General features: G+C 46.2%; 1 protein-coding gene across 5 annotated transcripts in view; it reads right to left on the bottom strand.

Annotated features, from left to right (window-relative positions):
• Window positions 1–23,334, bottom strand: part of PHKB (phosphorylase kinase regulatory subunit beta) — a 413,553-nt gene that overhangs the window by 17,270 nt on the left and 372,949 nt on the right. For 3 of the 5 annotated variants that reach the window (XM_063945574.1, XM_063945572.1, XM_063945576.1), the window contains 5 exons: window positions 17,798–17,888; window positions 10,202–10,404; window positions 4,700–4,834; window positions 3,515–3,644; window positions 1,957–2,064 (listed from right to left, as the gene is read on the bottom strand). In XM_063945574.1, coding sequence (XP_063801644.1) covers window positions 1,957–2,064; window positions 3,515–3,644; window positions 4,700–4,834; window positions 10,202–10,404; window positions 17,798–17,888 — 667 coding nt within the window. Of the gene's footprint in view, window positions 1–1,956; window positions 2,065–3,514; window positions 3,645–4,699; window positions 4,835–10,201; window positions 10,405–12,238; window positions 12,330–17,797; window positions 17,889–23,334 lie in introns of all 5 variants that reach the window. The other 2 variants (XM_063945575.1, XM_063945573.1) reach the window with 1 other exon arrangement.

Genomic DNA, 23,334 nt, shown 5'->3' with positions numbered 1-23,334 from the left:
ACACACATACACACACTAAAGATTTTTAAAGTGCCAGGCTCCAGTGGAAGTACAGATCCCCAGTATCCACTAGGACGTAAGACAAATTACAATTATTGGTCAAATAACTGATAATTAATAAAAATACACATAATTGAATTAAGATTGGCCAGTGGGTAGGACTAACAAGTATATGCCATAACAGGCCTAAGGGGGTGTCCAGCAGTGCCAAAAATGGAGTCAAGGAGGATCTCCATCATATGATCTGTGCTATCCTTAAGGGATACAGCACCATGGACTGGGATGGTGGTGGACCTGGACAACCTTGAAACGGAGACCACTCTCCCAACCTCATGCCTTGGCCATCTCTGCCTCGCTTACGTCCTGACACCAGGCCACCTTCCGCTTGCTTGTACCTCATGTCACCTGTCTCCCTCTTCCCTAGATTGTAAGCTCCTTGGAACAGGGCCTCTTCCCTCCTGTTCTCACAGCTCTTGTATAGCACTTCAGTTACAGCTCTCTCCTATACTCAGTGACTGTCTATACCTGCATCTCCTCCTGCGCGTGACTGTTCATCTCTTCCAATGGCTGCCCACCCCCAGTAGTGCGCTGATTACTTCTTTGCTTCCTGACAGTTGTAGTGTGTACTGAACTGTGGTGCTAATTGTTACCTGTGCTCTGTTTTAGTTTCTGTGATGTTAAGTTCTGTATACCCTGTATTGTTCTAATGTGTGTTGTATGTACGGCGCTGCAAAACACTTGTGGCTCCTTATAAATAAATTGTAATAATAATAATAATAATAATAATAATAATAAAAATCCACTAGTGGAACAGATGCCCTCTGAGCCATATCCATCATTGGAGGAGGAAACTTTATAAAAATCTGAGGGCAACCTGGAACTTAAGGTAGCCATACATTAAGCCGAGGTATCACATGCACCCTGGTGGCTATATCGCATACGATACATCATACATTATGTTGTCCACGCTATCCCATTCACTGCTCCGGGATATGATGTTTTCTTAGTGCAGCAGTGACAATCTCCGGATCTGTTCCGATGCGCACGGGACAGCACATCAGATCGGAAGTAAATGACACACGACTTGACACATTTCACACGATTTATCAGCCCGATGGGTCGAAATCATGTAGAAAAGGGCCAGATCGTACTAGTGCATTGGGGACTTTACTGGCCGGCCATGCCTATGATTGGATAACTGGTAGCTCCATCGCATGCTTAAGCCAAGAAGCCCAATAAGCTTCATGAACCTCTGGAATTTTGCATTCCAGGATGTCTAGTGCCTAGTGCACTCCTCAAACAAAGACATTCACTCCCTACTGACCCCAGATCTTATCTCGAACGTAGAGGAAACCAAAAATCTGAATCAGGTACCACCCTTCTCTTGGGATGAAGCATAAGATCCCGACTCCCTCCAATGGGCCCCTGTGCTTGTGCAAAAGTAGGTGGGACATTTAAACAGTTTTTGCATCAAGACATCAATCCACCCCTGCACAGAGGAATAAAGACCTGTAACCCAGACTGCTCCTCTGACTGCCACAGGCTCCAAAGTCTCCTGATCAACTAACCTGGGGTACTAGAGATGGACACACAAAACCCCTAGAGCTACTGGGAGATGTGGACCCTCACTGATACCCCATAAGCTAAACAAGAGCTGAACAAGCTGATTAAAGGAGGCAGCCACAGAGGTGCATAAGAAAGGAGCAAGGTACAGAGTCCTAAGGTGGCTGCTACAAGAGGAGCTGCACTCCTCCTTCACTACCCACTAACAAGTTCCCAGTGTCCCCAAATTAGAGGACTATGGAATATCCTTTACTGGAGGTCAGAGAGTAAGATAAATCACCTCTGTTGTGGCCCTATTGTCTCCTGAAAGAATTATTTCCATTCCTCCAGTGGAGACTCGTGCTGCAACATATAACACCTACACTGACATGCACTAGTAGGCCTGTGTATTACCTCCACGATGATCTGCCGGTACTCGGGCTGGGCGATGTTTTGCAGCATGTCCTCCACTAGGAGCGAGAAGTTCATTTCATACATGGTCATGTCAGAGAGGGTGGGTTGCTGCATGGAGAGAGGAGAAAGGACAAGAGGCATAAGCTGCAGTCCGGAGAGAAGGTGACTCTGCTTCTGATGGGCTGGCAGAGCTATGTGATTGTATGGGTGGCACATTGGGACCTGTAGCTGGGTGACTATACCCACATTAAGCCTCGGTTACCCTGGGGGAGGTTGCAGTATACGGTAAGCCTCTTGTGGCTGTAAGAGGTTATTACACGGCAGGATTCTAGCACCCGGTGCAGGCAGCTCAGCTGGAAAGTTTAATAATTTCACAAAACAGTTTGCATGTTCTTAAATTCATTGAGAGGAAACTGGGGAAAGGAACCAGCTTGTGTCTACTATTCCCACAGCTTCTGAGTGGGAACTTATCATGAGCCATAAGGAGCTTCATCAACACTGATGGTTGTAGATTCAAGTGTTCCTAACTCAGGTCTCAAATGACTTCACTGCTGCTTCTGAACCATTCCCTGGACCTGTCTGTACTGTATCTGAGAGGGAGAGGGAGGGAGAGACTACGGCGTTAGGGGAGCCGGCCTCTCTCCATTCTACAGCACTATATCTGTGTACACAGGTTTCATATTGGTCTTTTGGAGATTACACAGTACTCACCCAATTCCCCCCATACTATGCTGGAAATGTGACTGGATGTAAAGTTTTGTTCATGATTATAAATACGCATGCTAGACAATTCCCCGTTTCTATTTCATGCCGATTTTCTCCTGTATGTATTTTAGTGTTAGAAAATATTTTTCGGTGTATTGCTATGCTGTTTTATTTGTAATAAAGATCATTTATACACTGTACTATACCTGAGCCATTTCTTGTATATTAAACACACTGGACATTTCATTATTTTATTTGCCATATCAGGAATTAGTTTCATTCTTATTACAGTTAACAAAGCCCCAGGCACCTTTCTGTTTATATCTCTGAGATAGATTAGGCCTCAGGCACTTAGGGTTAGCCGATGGGTGATGTGGTTTTACAATATTTACTAAACAAATCATTTTATTAACTAATAGGTGGAATGATAAGGTATTTATCCTATAACTTTGTCATTATTGCATGTTCCACTATTCTGATGAATTTAAGTGTTGTATTGGGCGAAACGCGTCGGTTCTGCGTAGTTCAATTATTTATGCCTTAGTTCACACCTAAATCTGGCTGTATTGCTACATCATGGAATAAGCAGAAGAACTGAATGTAGCTAGAAAGGAAGGAGAATACACAATCGTGATGATTTAGTGTTTTACATCACCAACTTCTAAGTTCTGCTAACACTCATTATGCGGATCTGGTAACTTTGCTTTGAATCCCAGTGTCGGCTTCTGTCTCCACCGCAACATATAATAAACTGTAAGCGCCACTGGGCTGGGAAACATGTCTGGAGAGAATTCACCAATCCAACGTGCGCTGTTAACGAGGGGCTGACTGCATTAGCTGTATAGTACATTACCTGAGGGAGGAACTTGCCAGAGACAATGATACCGCTGGGCGTTCTCTCCAGAATCTGCCACACTCTGTCATAGAAACCTAATGGATTCCGGTTCAGCGAGCCATCGATCTGTCTACGGTTCAACCAACACCTATGGGGTGAAGGAAGGTCTCAATTAGTAAAGCACCAGAGTAGCCCTGTATATAATCGTCTGTAATAGCGCTAGTATATGAGAATTAAGAAAAAAAGCCCCCCACACATTTTATCTTATTTACTGTGGATATATTTTTTTTATATTTGGTTTGATTTAGGTCTTCTGTGAAGACAATGCTACAGCTGAAGCTCAGTTTATCCAATGTGAAATATACTTTTGTAACATTTCCGGGACGGGAACTAGGAGGTGGCTAAGTGATCACACGAAACCACCCTAACTTGTGGGCGTGTCCTGGGTGCGTAGCTAATGTTCTGTGCCTGATTCAGATGCGGTCGGAATGCCGACGCAGCAGCGATCTTTTTTAGTGACAGAACACTCCTCGTTACCTCCCACAAATGGTCTCTTCCTGTCAATCCCTCTGTGACAGATTCCTCACTGCGCGCTGCATCGCAAAGGTACCTTGGAGCGCGCGCACACGACAGCCGTGACACACGTGCAGTCTGCCGATAATCGCTCAGTTGTGAAACCATCGAAGTTTCAACGGTATCTGAATCAGGCCCAATGTGGGCGCAGGTTCCCATTTGCGCACACATGACCCCCCTGCATTAGCTGAATGGATTCCTACATTAGCACAAGGTAGTAAATAAGGCTTCCATGGCTGCCTGCCACCACAGACACATTTTGTGCTGGTCACAATCAGCCACAATGTGTGAGGTCCCAACTCTCTATAGTCTCCTGTCATCAATACACAATCGTGGCAGCCATTTTATGGGGACAGTGTTTCTGAGAAGGCAGTTTATCAAACGACCAGGACCTGGCGACTTCACAGAACCAAAATGGCTGCCCCACACTAGTGTTTCCATAACGCCACCTGTGAAGTGATAAGACTGCATTCTCAGGAACACTGGTGCAGCTGACAATATGGCTGCTTACACTGCGTGTACTGGACAGCTGCTCTGTATAAGAATCAGGCATAACTAACAACACAGTGCTCCCCCTATATATGCAAGAGAGATGTTAATCAGCCATTGCGCTGCAGCCGCTTGTCTCACCTTCCCGATTGCTGCGGTTGCAGAATACACAGGAGAAGCTGTTTGATCTCGTTGGGAGATAGCTGGTAAATGTCCTTCTCCGGCTGCTCCCCGTTGCGGATTTGTAGCTCATATCTCATGGCATGAATTATCCACCTGGAAAGAAAGATAGGAAGGATTGTCAGATTTACTAATGCCTCAGCTCTGGTGTATCCTGTGTAATACTCTATTTATTGGTTTCATCCGAAAATGGCCGCCTCCTTAATAATTTACCTAACAGGTCTGCTTTAACTGTTAATTACAGCTGTTCTATATACCAGCAGTGTTTGCTTATAATACTATAACAGAACATGCTAGAAAGTATGCGGAAACTTACTAATAGTCCAATATAAGACCACTTTGGGACTGCATTAATGTCACCCCAAGCTCTGTCCTAATTAGTTCATTATTTACTTTGTGCTGCGAAACTGTACAGAGCAAAATGTTCTACTATTACCCTTCATTCATAAGTGCGCATTGTACACATTACATAGAAAATCAGGCTCATTAGCTCCATTATTCTATCTGTAGGTGAATAGTGATGTTACAGTTAGTTGAGGAGGCTCTTGGGGTGATTCTAAGCAACATCCGCCCATTTAGAGTAAAGCACATGAGATTAAACGTATTCGCTTATTGAAAGGACCACAGTTTCTTCTCTGAGCTGCGGACTGTTAAATCTCATCGGTTTCCACTAATAAACCCACCACCCCGGGGTATACTGATCTAACAGGACTTAGCAGATGAACAGGTTTCCAGAATGGAACACGTACAGTACACTGAAAAGCGGATACTCTGTCCGGTGTGGGAAAGGGTTGCTAAAATCTCTCCACCCCCTCCACCAACTCTGTAACCTCTCCCTCTCGTATTCTCTAACACTCTAACTTGGTGGAACTTTTCAGAGCAAAGCTAAAAGGCTGACATCCTATTAAAGACGCAGGGGACTTAAAGCCATAAATTCTGCATAAACAATTTCCAGAGACACATCATGCTGGGATTATATATTTAATTAACAAATGTGCTGTAGTAATAAGATGATTAATTATCCCACAGAAAACTGTTGCTGATACATATCCTTCTAGATCATGCTGGGAATTAATAGTACGGTATTTATAGCAGCGTAATCACGTGGGGAATGGATTTCTCTCTAAGCTGCGGATCTGCTCTCAGTATTCCCGCATGGAGGGAGGTGACCCGTCTCTCCCAGATTCCTACAGTAATGTCTCCTAATGAAGTACGTTATTATACATAGATGTGTATCATACACTGTGGCTGGAATCGTGGCAAACAGCCCCTCTCATAGCACCAGGTCCCGGGGACAGTGTGTGTCTTATACACAGAAGTAAAAACACTGGAAATGACAAAGCTAATTTGTGAGGTGTGACACTTGTCATCTGTGTGCGACTGAGTCTGTATACGAAGTGCTACGATGCAGCAGCCGCGGCTTTCCCACAAGCCAAGTTCCATGGTGCTTCTTATGCGACTTTGTACATGTGTAATGCTAATTTATGTGCGGGTAAATCCGCAGCCCAGTATCTCTAGCACATGCAGTGGCGTTTCCCTGCATTTGCCATGCGAATAAGATGCTAAATTTAGAGAAGACGACTGTAAGCTATTCCTCTCAGAGCGGCTCAGTCACGCCGACCATCTCATGCTGTATGGAAGTTCGGTGTAGGACACATCTGTACGTATAGATTGTAAGCTCCTGTGGGCAGGGCCATGTTTACACTCTCTGTTCTACTGTATATCACTGTACACAACTTGTTTAGCTCAGGATGCCCTCAATGTACATCACACAGTAATGTGTGGGCACCTTATACATATAGGATATCTCATCATCTCTGGTTGTCCCGCCACAATGGCTACGTTCTCTGTGCCCACCACGCATCATTCAGCCAAACAAGTGATGAGCTGCGCTCAGCGGTGGATACGTTACACCCAACATCAGCCTGGATCCACGGAAATTCCAGCAAATCAGGATCTGTGTTATGCCATACAGAGGGCAGGCATTATTACATGGGCACGTCAGCTACTTGTAGCAGGTGTAGAAGGGTTCCCACAGCAATCGCTGGGGCAGAGCGTAACAGTCACATGGTCAAATACCACATACAGGCAGCAAGGTCATCTCCAGGTTGAGAGACGCGACACGTGACAAGTCCCAGCCCCACAGCTGCAGAGACATAGGCGGCATAACTCTGCTCAGAGGTATAATGATGGGGAAAGGTGTGAGTGACACACACACACACACACACACACACACACACACACACACACACACACACACACACTTGTCCAAGAAAACACATGAGGGATTCATAAAATACATAGAACTGAAGAGGTTAAAGTGGAGAATACAGGGAAATATATAGTGATATATACGCCTGTGTACCCATACGCTGCCCCTCCATCACCAGAATCATGTGACAGACAGCGCTGGTGAGCAGAGGTCTTTAATGTAATAGTTCTGTCAAGCACTTGATCTATTACAAGAAGAACTGCCGACAGATCATTAATTCGGCTGTAAATCAAGTCATCATCAGAACTGAAAGGTTCCTTTTACCAATTGAAGTGTGTGCCGAAAAAAATTGGAACATGATTCTAGGACACAAACACTTGACCCCATGTTTTATAATGGCACAGCCTTCTGCAATTTGTGACCATCCTTACAGAAACTTCCGTCAATCCTCCCGACAGAAATTCCCAGTTATCCTCCCATCGCTCCGATAGAAATTCCCAACTATCCTCCGGCCATCCTTACATAAATTCCCGACTATGCTCCCGCCATCCTTACAGATATTCCCAATTATCCTCCCGCCATCCTTACAGAAACTCCTAACTATCCTCCCGCCATCCTGACTAAAATTCCAAACTCACCTCTCGCCATCCTTACAGAAATTCCAAACTAACCTCCCGGCTTCCTTACAGAAATCCCCAACTATTCTCCCACCATCCTGACAGAAATTCCCAGCTATCCTCCTGCCATCCTGACAGAAATTCCTGACTATCCTCCCACCATCCTCACAGAAATTCCCAACTATCCTCCCGCCATCCTGACAAATTCCCAACTACCATCCCGCCATCCTGAAAGAAATTCCCAACATTCCTCCCGCCATCCTAACAGAAATTCCCAACTATCCTCGCGCCATCCTTACAGAAATTCCCAACTATCCTCCCTCCATCCTTACAGAAATTCCTGACTATCCTTCCGCCATCCTTACAGAAATCACCAGCTATCCTCCCGCCTTCCTTACAGAAATCACCAGCTATCCTCCCGCCATCCTTACAGAAATTACCAATTATCCTCCAGCCATCCTTACAGAAATCCCCAACTATCCTCCCGCGATCCTGACAGAAATTCCCAACTATCCTCCCACCATCCTTACAGAAATTCCCAACTATCCCCCAGCCATCCTTACAGAAATTCCCAACTATCCTCCCGCCATCCTGAAATTCCCAACTATCCTTTCGCCATCCTTACGGAAATTCCCAACTATCCTCCAGCCATTCTGATAGAAATTCCCAACTATCCCCCAGCCATCCTTACAAAAATTCCCAACTATTCTCCTGCCATCCTGACAGAAATTCCCAACTATCCTCCCGCCATCCTCACAGAAATTCCCAACTATTCTCCCTGCATCCTGACAGAAATTCCCAACTATCCTCCCGCCATCCTGACAAATTCCCAACTACAATCCCGCCATCCTGAAAGAAATTCCCAACATTGCTCCCACCATCCTAACAGAAATTCCCAACTATCCTCCCACCATCCTTACAGAAATCACCTGCTATCCTCCCTCCATCCTTACAGAAATTCCCAACTATCCTCCCTCCATCCTTACAGAAATTCCTGACTATCCTTTCACCATCCTTACAGAAATCACCAGCTATCCTCCCGCCTTCCTTACAGAAATCACCAGCTATCCTCCCGCCTTCCTTACAGAAATTCCCGACTATCCTCCTGCCATCCTTACAGAAATTCCTGACTATCCTCCCTCCATCCTTACAGAAATTGCCAACTACAGTATCCTCCCTTCATCCTGATAGAAATTACCAATTATCCACCAGCCATCCTGACAGAAATTCCCAACTATCCTCCCACCATCCTGACAGAAATTCCCAACTATCCTCCCGCCATCCTCACAGAAATTCCCAACTATTCTCCCTCCATCCAGACAGAAATTCCCAACTATCCTCCCGCCATCCTCACAGAAATTCCCAACTATTCTCCCTCCATCCTGACAGAAATTCCCAACTATCCTCCCACCATCCTCACAGAAATTCCCAACTATCCTCCCACCATCCTCACAGAAATTCCCAACTATCCTCCCACCATCCTCACAGAAATTCCCAACTATCCTCCCACCATCCTCACAGAAATTCCCAACTATTCTCCCACCATCCTGACAGAAATTCCCAGCTATCCTCCTGCCATCCTGACAGAAATTCCTGACTATCCTCCCACCATCCTCACAGAAATTCCCAACTATTCTCCCTCCATCCTGACAGAAATTCCCAACTATCCTCCCGCCATCCTGACAAATTCCCAGCTACCATCCCGCCATCCTGAAAGAAATTCCCAACATTCCTCCCGCCATCCTAACAGAAATTCCCAACTATCCTCCCGCCATCCTTACAGAAATTCCCAACTATCCTCCCTCCATCCTTACAGAAATTCCTGACTATCCTTCCGCCATCCTTACAGAAATCACCAGCTATCCTCCCGCCTTCCTTACAGAAATCACCAGCTATCCTCCCGCCATCCTTACAGAAATTACCAATTATCCTCCAGCCATCCTTACAGAAATTTAAAATTATCCACCAGCCTTCCTTACAGAAATCCCCAACTATCCTCCCGCGATCCTGACAGAAATTCCCAACTATCCTCCCACCATCCTTACAGAAATTCCCAACTATCCCCCAGCCATCCTCACAGAAATTCCCAACTATCCTCCCGCCATCCTGAAATTCCCAACTATCCTTTCGCCATCCTTACGGAAATTCCCAACTATCCTCCAGCCATCCTGACAGAAATTCCCAACTATCCTCCCGCCATTCTGATAGAAATTCCCAACTATCCCCCAGCCATCCTGACAGAAATTCACAACTATCCTCCCGCCATCCTCACATAAATTCCCAACTATTCTCCCTGCATCCTGACAGAAAATAATCAATGAATTTCTAACAACAGTATCTATAAATCTATTATGTCTCTAGTAGGTTTTAGCTGTAACGTCTTGGTAAACAATTGCTGGTAATTTGAAAGAATCTTCTGCTAGTCAGGTTCACTTTATTTTATTCTGCAGCTCCCTACCAGCTGGCTCCGCCCTGCCGGTTCCCACCGGCTGGCTCTGCCCTGCAGCTTCCCACCGACTGTCTCCGCCCTGCAGCTTCCCACCGACTGTCTCCGCCCTGCAGCTTCCCACCGACTGTCTCCGCCCTGCAGCTTCCCACCGGCGCACCAACTAACAAAAGATGAAAGTTACTTACCCTACGCGGATCTTTAACATCCCGCTGAAGAGCTCTGGGGTGTTGGAGACGATCCATCCAATATGTATAACCAATTCTTGCTGTAGAACAGCCTCGCGCTCATCGTACGGGCTGCACTTGCTGTAGATGATATCCTTAATCACCCCGGGGGAAAGTGGGTTGGAGATGACGGCTTCCTCGTGACCGAAGACTCCCAGAGTCACCTACGAAACAATACGTTCATTAAGTGTGCCAGTAATAGCCCCAGAGAGGGCAAGCTCCCTAAATGCAATGCAGATCTCATTCTGTCAGAGGGGCGCATGCAAAGCAGCAGGACTTCCCAGCACACAGTAAATTGCCAGCTTTTATTTGGGACTATAGCTGGCACCGAACAGTTCCATATTTTTCATTTGCATAATTGCTGTAAGTGAACATTAAGGAACAGGACACTTGTGTTAAACAAGCTATTTTACCGCCGGTCACATAACTACATCCTATTTTACATGGTGTATTCCCGGATCAGGCAAAATAATGTATTAGTTTGTTAGCTGAACTACCAAAAGGAAAAATGACTGGACTGTGGAGCCACAATATCAACAACCCATCTACTGGGGCATTCTGTAAGAGCTGAGAGTTCTACCATGTGACCTCTGACTACCCAGGAATAACTACGCACAGGCTGCGTGTGCCTAATACATTTCTATACTTCATGAGATACACTTACAATGAGGTATGCCAGACACTTGTCAACTGCACATCACTAACTGCATCTATAACTGGCCCACGTTACGTGGATCTTTGTCATACACAGTGGAGTGAGACATTTCGTGACAATGAGGTCACTAGTCCCTAAAGGTGCGTACACACTAGGCGATTTTCTCCATGAGTGACACCACCTAGTGTCCCCCCCTCCCGACGTGGGCATACACACTGTGATATTGCTAGCGATATTGCACGGTGACGTCATACCCCGGCTGCATGCCTCAGGCGGCCGGACGATGAGTACAAATTGAGTAGCATGCAGAGCCGACACCGAGGGTCGGTAATGACCCACGGGCCGCGCATTGTTCGTTGTTTTCAGCGTACATACTGGACAATATAGTAAACGATATTGCTCAGAAAGGGTCAAAATGACATAGTTTACTATATCGCCTAGTGTGTACCGGCCTTTACCGATGACTTCCTTCACTGTGCACAGATGACAGGACTACAGATGTAACCATGGGAGTCATTCCGAGATGATCGTAGCTGTGCTAAATTACGATCATTCACACTGACTGGGGGACGCCCAACACAGGGCTATCCCGCACCGCATGTCAGTGCCGGCCCCCCCGCAGAAGTGCAAAGGCATCAACAGCGGCGATGCCTTTGCACTTCAATAGTATCTCCCGACCAGCGCAGCTTTAGCGTGCTGGCCGGAAGCTACTCATCGCTCCCCGGCCCGAAGTGGCTGCGTGTGACGTCACGCAGCCGCTGCGGCCCGCGCCCCATTCGGTCAGCACCCACGAAACGCCGGCCAAACGCCGCCGTTCCGTCCCGCCCAACGACCGCATCTGCCTGTCAATCAGGCAGAGGCGATCATAGCGGCCCGATGGCCTTCTGGCATGCGCCGGCGCAGTTCTGATCCGATCGCACCGCTGCGATAGACTGCAGCGTGCAATCGGGTCAGAATGCCCCCCCATATTAATTTATGCTGTGATGCGGCATGCGAGCTGTGCTGCGATTATTCCCTGCTGGCGATCGCTCCATTAATTCATAATAGAATTAAAAGAGCATTCACCGGTGGCGAGTAGTCACAGCCTGGCGCACCACGCAGTATCACGGCAAAGATGAACATGGCTTCATCTGTACTGGTCTCTAAAGCTCCAGCCATTTTATTATAATCGTGCCTGCAGATCCAAGAGTCCCACGCGTTTCTCTATTTTCATTACTTAAACTATTTCTTCCTACATCATCTGTTTACTGCGTTGATCTAGAACAGTGTTATATTCACCTGGCTGGAAACTGTAAAGTTCCTATACTGTTTTTATAAAACATGAGGGTAGGTTGTGCACTTACCTGCTTACCCTGAACTAAAGCATTAGTTATAGATGGGGCAAGGCTGTCCACTATTTTACCTAAAATGCTGGCAGCGAGGCGAACAACGGACCTGGAAACAGAAAACAGAGCAGTGCCAACTCCAAGTGTACTGTAGCCACATATATACACTGCACCCTAAATCACAAGTAATCATTATTCCACCAGAATGTGCGCGCCTCGCAGTATTTCCGCCTGCGCAGTGCGCTGGAATCCGGCACTTACAGACGCAATTCCGGAGCTTGTGCAAAACGTTACAAAAATAACACATCATAAATATGCTTTTACTGAAGGCAAATGATGGACGGAAAGCTATCTTTTTGTATTTAGGGGTGGCGTTCCCCTTTAAAATCATATTTCCATATTATGCAAGGACACTTTTCCATAATTGTTTTATCTCAAAACATTTACAACAAAATGACATTAAAACGGAGAAGATAATCAGTTCTACTCTCTTTCAGACCTTCTGCCGTCTGGCAATAATTATGATGTTATGAGGATTACAATATTAAAATAATCAGTCAAACTAACATTCTACAGAAGGCAATTATTGCAGATTTGTGGATGTACTAAATGGGGAAAGACGGAATACAGCGTGCAAACATCCCATTCTCACCGCGACGTTTTGTAAAGAGGTCGGAATTTATCTCCAAGTAAACAAGGGTCCGGAAATCTTCAGCAACATGTGGTCCACTAGCTATTGTGGCACTGTAGTGCAAACACAGCCTGCCAGCACCTAACGTTTTACAGTCTCAGCATGACTCTGGTTGGATGGGCACACTGGGATTTGTAGTTCCCCAACAGGCCGCAAGCCTGTTCGTGTGGCCCCTCACTTGTGCATTACATGAAAAGGTTATTTCTGGGCTGCTGCTAATAGACTAATTATCTCCCCTTTGATATCCAGCTGTCCAATATTTAAATAAAGTGATCAGATCAAGATATACTTTCTTACTTTGAGTCCTCTGTTTTACTAATAGTCTTACTGCAGAACGAATGTAACTGGCTATGGAGCTGACACTCTATAACAATCCAGAATTAATAACCTTTAATCAGCACATCACTCAGATACTGGAATAAGTTATGTGTGAAGTGATGGATGCATCCATTGTGCTGCCTGGTAACCAGTACCTCATAAATAACAGTCAGGCAGTACCTCAGTGATGTCACTGGCTCCCAGCAAATCGGTAGGCTGCTGCACACAAAATGGCTGCCCCCAGTGTATGTACCCACAGATACACTTCAATGCAACAATAATACTTATTTATATATATATATACACACACACACACACACACACACACACACACATACATATATATATATATATATATATATATACTGTATATATATATATATACTGTATATATATATATGTAATGTTACAAATAAAAATAAGTACAATTTCAGTTTCCTGAAAGCCACTGCTTGTTGTATCACATAGAACTATAGGCGATGGTAATTGGACTTGCAGTCTCCTCAGGTCTGCTCAGCAACTATCAGGTCATGCTGGGTCCTGTAGTTCCACAGTGGCTCGTAATAGGCTACTGTACCTAACTCTGTTCTAAAGGAACTTAGTGGACTTAGTAGTATTAACCCCGACGCATCATATGGATGGAGCCAGTGTACAGACTCCAACAAAAACAAGCTGCTTAGGGGAGATCGTTTATGAGAAGGAACTAATTGGAAAATAGAACCAACAAACACAAAAACAATGCACTGTGAAAAACATAAAACGCATACAAGATAAAAGGATCTTATATAGTATACAGGCAAATAAAGGCAGCATTCACACCGCCCTCATTACACAAACAGGTTCTAATGACGAATTTATTTTATTACATATGTCTGTCTGGTGATTATTACATATGTCTGTCTGGCGATTTGGAAGCAGGAGACGGGTTATATGGCAGTGCCTATCTCCAGACCATGGGGGTAATTCCAAGTTGATCGCAGCAGGATTTTTGTTAGCAATTGGGCAAAACCATGTGCACTGCAGGGGAGGCAGATATAACATGTGCAGAGAGAGTTAGATTTGGGTGTGGTGTGTTCAATCTGCAATCTAATTTGCAGTGTAAAAATAAAGCAGCCAGTATTTACCCTGCACAGAAATAAAATAACCCACCCAAATCTAACTCTCTCTGCAAATGTTATATCTGCCTTCCCTGCAGTGCACATGGTTTTGCCCAATTGCTATCAAAAATCCTGCTGCGATCAACTTGGAATTACCCCCCATGTCTGATACAGTCAGGAGCACACAGACTGCATTGAAGTGGTCGCCATCCTGCAGCTACTCATCATTACGGAACTCAGGCAATTAACAGTCGTCATGGCAAACCTCAGCCACCCACCGGAGCTCAGGAGTCACCTTAATGAAATCTCATTTCATAGCTAAGAAGAGGAAAAAAAAAAAAAGAAGCCACCTCATCATTTTTCCGTCCACACGGGTCAACAGAACCGCGCTCCGTTCCACGCCAGACGCTGGCATTTAATTGGACATATAATGTTATTTTTATGCTGAACTGGCTGTAGGTTTCTGCGCCGCTGCCTGACTGTGCCTGGAGAAAGTGTAAAATCCTGCTAATGAGGATAATCAGCACTATGGGTCTGACACGGTTACTGTGTTTAATATACATATCTGAGAGCTGCTAATAGCCCATAATGGGGCTTTTAATCCTGTCAGTACTGGTGGGTAATGGTCCGCCACTAGATAAAATAACATATCTCATGCTGTATCGTAGGCTTGAAAATCGCCATTAATAACCACAAGGGGATTTGCAAAGCAGCAAATTATCCATACATAGGGGATATTTATCAATTATCTGGTTTCAGTCATTTTCATCACCGGCATTTGTGCCAATAAGAAATGATATACTGCCCAAATGTACAGGGTGAGGCAAAAAAAAAAACCTCCAAGATTTTAAAAGTTAACAAAGCAGGCGTGGTACAGATGTGTCCTCTTACATCTTTGCTGCATGTGCTACAAGTTGTGTTACACATAATGGGGGTCATTCCGAGTTGATCGCTAGCTGCCGTTGTTCGCTGTGTAGCTTATCAGTGAAAAAAACCAGCTAATTTGCGCATGCGTATGGTCCGCAATGCACACGCGCGTCGTACGGGTACAAAGTCCATTGTGGTTTTGCACTGGTTCTAGCGACGATTCCAATCGCACAGACGGCCGCAAGGTGATTGACAGAAAGTGGGCATTTCTGGGTGTCAACTGACCGTTTTCAGGGAGTGCTTAGAAAAACGCAGGCGTGTCGGGGAAAACGCAGGCGTGGCTGGGCGGGTGTGTGACGTTAAAAGCCGTCCCTCCATCGTAAGAGTCAAAGCACACGAAGAGTAACTACAGGGCTGGTCTTGTTTTGCACAAAATGATTTTGCAGGCGCTCTGCTGCACAGGCGTTCGCACTTCTGCAAAGCGAAAATACACTCCCCGGTGGGCGGCGACAATGCGTTTGCACGGCTGCTAAAAACTGCTAGCGAGCGGTCAACTCGGAATGACCCCCAATGTGTGAGTGCTGTGTGACTTGGTAGCGCTGAGTCTTTTTTTGTGATTTTTCTCTGCTTTAGACGCATTGTAATGCAACTGGATGCTCGAGCAGCTTCTGCTGATTAAAATGATATGCAGCGTGACTATACTCTGTGTGTGACCCTACCCGTGCCTGCACCACATACAGTATCGTTGTGCTTAATCTAAGATTATGTCGGGTTTTTTTATTGGGGGGGGGGGGCGCACCAAAGGAAATTTTTGTCCTGGGCTCCGCTTGGTCTACATATGGCCTGCTATACAACAAGAAGAGACAATAGATACAGTATGTTTAAAACCAATTGAAAATAAACTGTATTCAATGCACTTTTACATTATGTACTTTCATTTTGAGTATGATTTACCATGTCTTTCTGGTCATCTTTTAAAATCTTTTTTCCCCCTCACCCTGTATTAATATGAACCTGCAGGGACAGGGGCTCCGAACAGAACCAGCCCCTCTGATGCGTTTGGAGTGAAATGGAGGGACAGTGGCAGATTCGGAGATATCTGCTGTGATCCTTCCTTCATGCATTCGAGGATCCTTAATATTTGCGGGAATGCTGCAAATATTCAATGATTAAATAGTCCACATAGAGGTCATTTACTTGGAGGCTGGAATCCCTTCTGAAGAATTCAACCTTGGCAAGCTTAAAGCACCAGCAGGTACTAGGTGGGTCATTACAACAAGGTATGTCTATACCAGTGTTTCCCAAACTCAGCCCACAAGGCACCCTAGCAGTCCAGGTTTTCAGGAAATCCATGTTTGAGCACAGATAGTTAAAGCAAATTGACTGATTTACTAATTAAGCAACCTGTGCTCAAGAATGGAAATCCCGAAAACCTGGACTGTTATTGTGTGAGGATGGAGTTTGGGGGACCACTTCTCTATAAAATGACAGACCTTGTCATGTGTGTACACAATACCAATGCGATTATCAGCAGACTGCGCATGTGCCTCAATCCCATCGTGCACGCGCCAGGGTACATTTATGACCGCACTGACATTTTATACACAGAGCGATTGGCAGGAAGGGACTATTTGGGAGAGTTAACACGGGAGAGGCGTCAAAAAGTCAGGGGTGTCATGGCCGTTCTTCGGGGCGTGTATCTGCCTTCAGCTGCAATCATGTACGTAGAGAAGCATGGCGCCAGCGTCGCTACTTTCTTGGCCAGTTTGAGTAGCCATAGGTCAACCCTAGGAGTCAATGTTCATGGTTACTGCCTTGATGCTGCATATGTGTATGCAATTGCAGAGGACTTTACGATGGCTCCAGTGGGCGCATATCTGTTTTCAGCGTCACACATACGAGGATTAGCAGCTACGTCAACTAGAAACCCACAGCTGCGTTTGTGTACAAACATGGATTCGGCCCCTTGTACGCTGGATACATTAGATGTTATGTTAATGTTTATGTAAAATCCACTGGTTACCTTTCAATGTATCCTTTGCAGGAATCTACTTTCCTTCTGTTACATTCTCTAGAAGACTTCGCCACCGCTGGCATTAACCCCCGAATGGGGGATAAACGGACAGCCAAGACCAGCACTGCGAGCACTGACTAGGGAGACCTCGGAGTAAAACTTGCAAGTACCTCATGTTTGCCCTTCTGATTGCTAGGTGAGTGTTACATGATTCATTAACGCCATGCAGCAATAACGTCATCACAGCGCACAAATATTATTCCAGAAGTGATCTGCGCACAGTGTACGCTACAGGACACTTATGTACTATGCACTTTGAATAAAATTGTTACTTTTTTTTTTTTTATTAACTCTGCATTACGTTTCTTTACGAGCAACAGAAATGTAGTCATGCGATGCAATCAATAAATAGGTCAAACAGAAAAACGTCATACGTGTCATATATCGTGGCACAACACTCCAAATGCCCAGCACGTTCTCAAACAGAAGATGTTAGTTCATGCGCCTGTTAGTCCAAACACGTGCCGCTAGGACAAAGTGCAAAGCAATGGCTGCCCCAGTAAAAGCCGACAAGGCAAGCGGCTTTTTACCTGCTTCCCATGTACCACCATGGTGGTGATATGTGGTGCTATAGAGGAGGCTATCCTCTGCGTGAAGGCCGCTGTGTAACGGACCACATACCTGTGTGTGACAATAGAGATTGGTCACCGTGATGGTTACATACAGGAGAGCTCCGGCCCTTATCCTTCGGGGTACATTGACGCACGTCAGAACCAGATTTTCAGCATCGCATGCAATAACATATCTGAGAGGGTTCCGCCCACATTGTTCTCAGCCACGTCTTTGGGTAGAGTAGAGGAGGGCCACGTAAGACGTCATCTTTAGACCAACCTGAACAGTTCAGGACAATAGTTTTCTACAGCTTGCCTGGCTTATACAGGGAACAGTGTTTTGGATTCATATTCACCATGAATGCCGCTCTCAGGAGGCATAGAGAGCAATGCGCAGTGTTTAACCGAAGACCACTGCCTTAGTAAAGTGCAACATTGCACCTTTCTGGCCCTCAGAGGACATACAGGGCAGATGTAACCTCTTTGACTATTTACACTGGGGCAGACATGACAATACACACCGGGGCAGACGTAACCTCTCAGATGATATACATCGGGGCAGACGTAACCTCTTTGACGATATACACTGGGGCAGACAGGACGATATACACTGGGGCAGACATAACCTCTCAGATGATATACACCGGGGCAGACGTAACCTCTCAGATGATATACACCGGGGCAGACATAACTTCTCTGACTATGGCTCTCATTCCGAGTTGATCACTAGCTGCTTTCGATCGCAGCGCACCGATCAGGCAAAAAAAACGGCACTTCTGCGCATGCGTATGGGGCGCAATGCGCACGCGCGACGTACTTTCACAAAAGCCATTGCAGTTTCACACAAGGTCTAGCAACGCTTTTCAGTCGCACTGCTGGCCGCAGAGTGATTGACAGGAAGTGGGTGTTTCTGGGTGGTAACTGACCGTTTTCGGAAAGTGTGTGTAAAAACGCAGGAGTGTCAGATAAAAACGCAGGAGTTTCAGATAAAAACGCAGGAGTGGCTGGGGAAACGCAGGCGTGGCTGGGCGAACGCAGGGTCGTGTTCGTGATGTCAAAACAGGAACTAAATAGTCTGCAGTGATCGCTAGCTAGGAGTAAGTCTCGAGCTACTCAGAAACTGCACAATCTTTTTTTGTTGCCGCGCTGCGATCCTTTCGTTCGCACTTCTGCTAAGCTTAGATACAGTCCCAGAGGGCGGCGGCTTAGCGTTTGCACGGCTGCTAAAAGCAGCTAGCGAGCGAACAACTCGGAATGAGGGCCTATATACACCGGGGCAGATATAACCTCTCTGTCGATATACACTGGGGCAGACATAACGATACACACCAGAGCAGACGTAACCTCTCAGACGATATACACTGGGGCAGACGTAACCTGACGATATATACCGGGGCAAGACGTAGCCTCTCTGACGATATACCTAGGCACACAAACTATCAGATGACATACACCAAGCCAGACATAACCTGACTATATGATATACCTAGGCACACAAACTATCAGATGATAAGCACCAACTCGCAGGTGCATGTTTTCTAGTGTCCCAATTGTTACTACCAATGCTGTACTGATATAATCACCGGCACTTCTCGACTAAGCCCAACAAGGCGCTGAATGTGCAGGAGGCTATACAGTAGGTGAGTCGCTAAACTCTCAGACCATTTCATGTATATACTGTATTTGCCTGGGAATTAAATAATAAATGCAGGAGGGCATATGCAAGCCAGTAAATCAACTGAAGGTGTCCAACACTGAACGTAGGTGTTAAGCATTCCCTTGTAGTAACCGTCTCCGATTATCTGCTGAACTACTTGGTAACAAAGCGATCGCTGTGTGTGAATGTGCACTTTGGACGGTTCTACCATGCACATTAAATACTTCAAAGCCATCACGGCCTCAGAAAAATGTGCTGGGAATATCTTCTACGTTCACAATGTAAGTATATGCAATCAGTAAGTAGCGGTTCTCAGTCCATAAGTATGTAACAACTACTGTACATAGCATATGCATCACTAAAATGATTAAACTATTCATAATTATTTTACAGGTTTCCTGATGTATCAGCTGCCTAATGCCAGTGGCCGCATTATGCAAATGAGATAGAAGACAGTTTCAGCATCATTCTAGCAGCATAAACATAAACCTGACCCCTGGCACAGCAAATGGGGTGAGAACTGTCCATTTCTGTTTGATCCTAGTCAACCAAAGTGGGGACGTGCCACCCATGGGGTGATGCAACAAGTGGTGCACCTGCATTGTTTTATCGGGTCACTGGGCTGCAGAAGAACACTGAACTGCACCTGGGGTCTCAGCAACAAAAAAATGTTCATCATCACTGATATGGATAATTCATCACTAGTTGTTATCGGACTACCATGTGCATTCACTCAACAGTGCACTGATGGAGAAGAGACACCAAAGACACTGCATTTCTGCTACTGGTAACTATGTTCATGTAATGCCATGTGCAGTACGGAATTACCAAACATGTCATGTAAACAGAAACATTACATAGGAAGAGTTCAGTAACCAGCAGAAAGCAAATATCCTACCATGTTCGTCAGTACCACAGAGAGTGCAGCAGGCTCTGTATGTGCTTTACTGACATGTAGAGCAACCAATGCACAACAAGGTGTGTTCAGTGCCACAGTGACTGCTGGTCTCTCTACACATACTGCTGTACCTCACGGTGACTGCTGGCCAATCTGCACATACTGCTGTACCTCACAGAGACTGATGGCCAATCTACACATACTGCTGTACCTCACAGAGACTGCTGGTTTCTCTACACATACTGCTGTACCTCACGGTGACTGTTGGCCAATCTGCACATACTGCTGTACCTCACAGAGACTGATGGCCAATCTACACATACTGCTGTACCTCACAGAGACTGATGGCCAATCTGCACATACTGCTGTACCTCACAGAGACTGATGGTTTCTCTACACATACTGCTGTACCTCACGGTGACTGCTGGTCTCTCTGCACGTACCGCTGTACCTCACAGTGACTGCTGGTCTCTCTACACATACTGCTGTACCTCACAGAGACTGATGGCCAATCTACACATACTGCTGTACCTCACAGTGACTGCTGGTCTCTCTACACATACTGCTGTACCTCACAGAGACTGCTGGTCTCTCTACACATACTGCTGTACCTCACAGAGACTGCTGGTCTCTCTACACATACTGCTGTACCTCACAGAGACTGATGGCCAATCTACACATACCGCTGTACCTCACAGAGACTGCTGGTCTCTCTACACATACTGCTGTACCTCACAGAGACTGATGGCCAATCTACACATACTGCTGTACCTCACAGAGACTGATGGCCAATCTGCACATACTGCTGTACCTCACAGAGACTGCTGGTTTCTCTACACATACTGCTGTACCTCACGGTGACTGCTGGTCTCTCTACACATACTGCTGTACCTCACAGAGACTGCTGGTCTCTCTACACATACTGCTGTACCTCACAGAGACTGATGGCCAATCTACACATACTGCTGTACCTCACAGAGACTGATGGCCAATCTGCACATACTGCTGTACCTCACAGAGACTGCTGGTTTCTCTACACATACTGCTGTACCTCACGGTGACTGCTGGTCTCTCTGCACGTACCGCTGTACCTCACAGAGACTGATGGCCAATCTACACATACTGCTGTACCTCACAGTGACTGCTGGTCTCTCTACACATACTGCTGTACCTCAGTGACTGCTGGTCTCTCTACACATACTGCTGTACCTCACAGAGACTGATGGCCAATCTACACATACTGCTGTACCTCACAGTGACTGCTGGTCTCTCTACACATACTGCTGTACCTCACGGTGACTGCTGGTTTCTCTGAACATACCGCTGTACCTCACAGAGACTGATGGCCAATCTGCACATGAATCTGTACCTCACAGTGACTGCTGGTCTCTCTACACATACTGCTGTACCTCACGGTGACTGCTGGTTTCTCTGAACATACCGCTGTACCTCACAGAGACTGATGGCCAATCTGCACATGAATCTGTACCTCACAGAGACTGCTGGTTTCTCTGCATGTACCGCTGTACCTCACAGAGACTGCTGGTTTCTCTGCATGTACCGCTGTACCTCACAGAGACTGCTGGTTTCTCTGCATGTACCGCTGTACTTCACAGAGACTGATGGCCAATCTGCACATGAATCTGTACCTCACAGAGACTGCTGGTTTCTCTGCATGTACCGCTGTACCTCACAGAGACTGCTGGTCTCTCTGCATGTACCGCTGTACCTCACAGAGACTGATGGCCAATCTGCACATGTATCTGTACCGCGCAGAGACTACTGGCCTCTCTGCATGTTATTCTGTGCCGTGCAGAGACTGTTAGTATCCTAGAAACAACTGGTTTAAAACAAAGGGGGCATCTATTAGAAAGGGTTGGTTCAAAGCCACAGAAAATTCCTGACTATCTGCATAGGACTAGAACACCAATCTCTCAAGTGCATGTGGAACTCAACACCATGGAGAGCACCAATCTCTCAACCGTATGTGGAACTTAGGGGCAGATTTATTAAGCCTGGGGAAGTGATAAAGTGGAAAGTGATAACGCACCAGCCAATCAGCTCCTAACTAACATGTTACAGGCTGGGTTTGAAAAAGAACAGTTAGGAGCTGACTGGCTGGTGCGTTATCACCTTCCACTTTATCACTTCACCAGGCTTAATAAATCTGCCCCTCAGTACCATGGAGAGCACAAACCTCTCAACTGCATGTGGAACTCAGCACCACGGAGAGCACCAATCTCTCAACTGCATGTGGAACTCAGCACCACGGAGAGCACCAATCTCTCAACTGTATGTGGAACTCAGCACCACGGAGAGCACCAGTATCCCAGCACAGCGGAGAGCACCAATCTCTCAACTGCATGTGGAACTCAGCACCACCGAGAGCACCAATCTCTCAACTGCATGTGGAACTCAGCACCACGGAGAGCACCAATCTCTCAACTGTATGTGGAACTCAGCACCACGGAGAGCACCAATCTCTCGACTGCATGTGGAACTCAGCACCACGGAGAGCACCAATCTCTCAACTGTATGTGGAACTCAGCACCACGGAGAGCACCAGTCTCCCAGCACAGCGGAGAGCACCAGTCTCTCAACTGCATGTGGAACTCAGCACCACCGAGAGCACCAATCTCTCAACTGCATGTGGAACTCAGTACCACGGAGAGCACCAATCTCTCAACTGCATGTGGAACTCAGCACCACAGAGAGCACCAATCTCTCAACTGTATGTGGAACTCAGCACAGCGGAGAGCACCAGTCTCCCAGCACAGCGGAGAGCACCAGTCTCTCAACTGCATGTGGAACTCAGCACCACGAGAGCACCAATCTCTCAACTGCATGTGGAACTCAGTACCACGGAGAGCACCAATCTCTCAACTGCATGTGGAACTCAGCACCACGGAGAGCACCAATCTCTCAACTGCATGTGGAACTCAGTACCACGGAGAGCACCAA

This window comes from Pseudophryne corroboree, chromosome 11 (genome assembly GCF_028390025.1).
Source record: "Pseudophryne corroboree isolate aPseCor3 chromosome 11, aPseCor3.hap2, whole genome shotgun sequence".
NCBI classification, from domain to species: domain Eukaryota; kingdom Metazoa; phylum Chordata; class Amphibia; order Anura; family Myobatrachidae; genus Pseudophryne; species Pseudophryne corroboree.
Note: the sequence above shows the minus strand (reverse complement) of the source record. Positions and strands in the feature narration are given on the sequence as shown.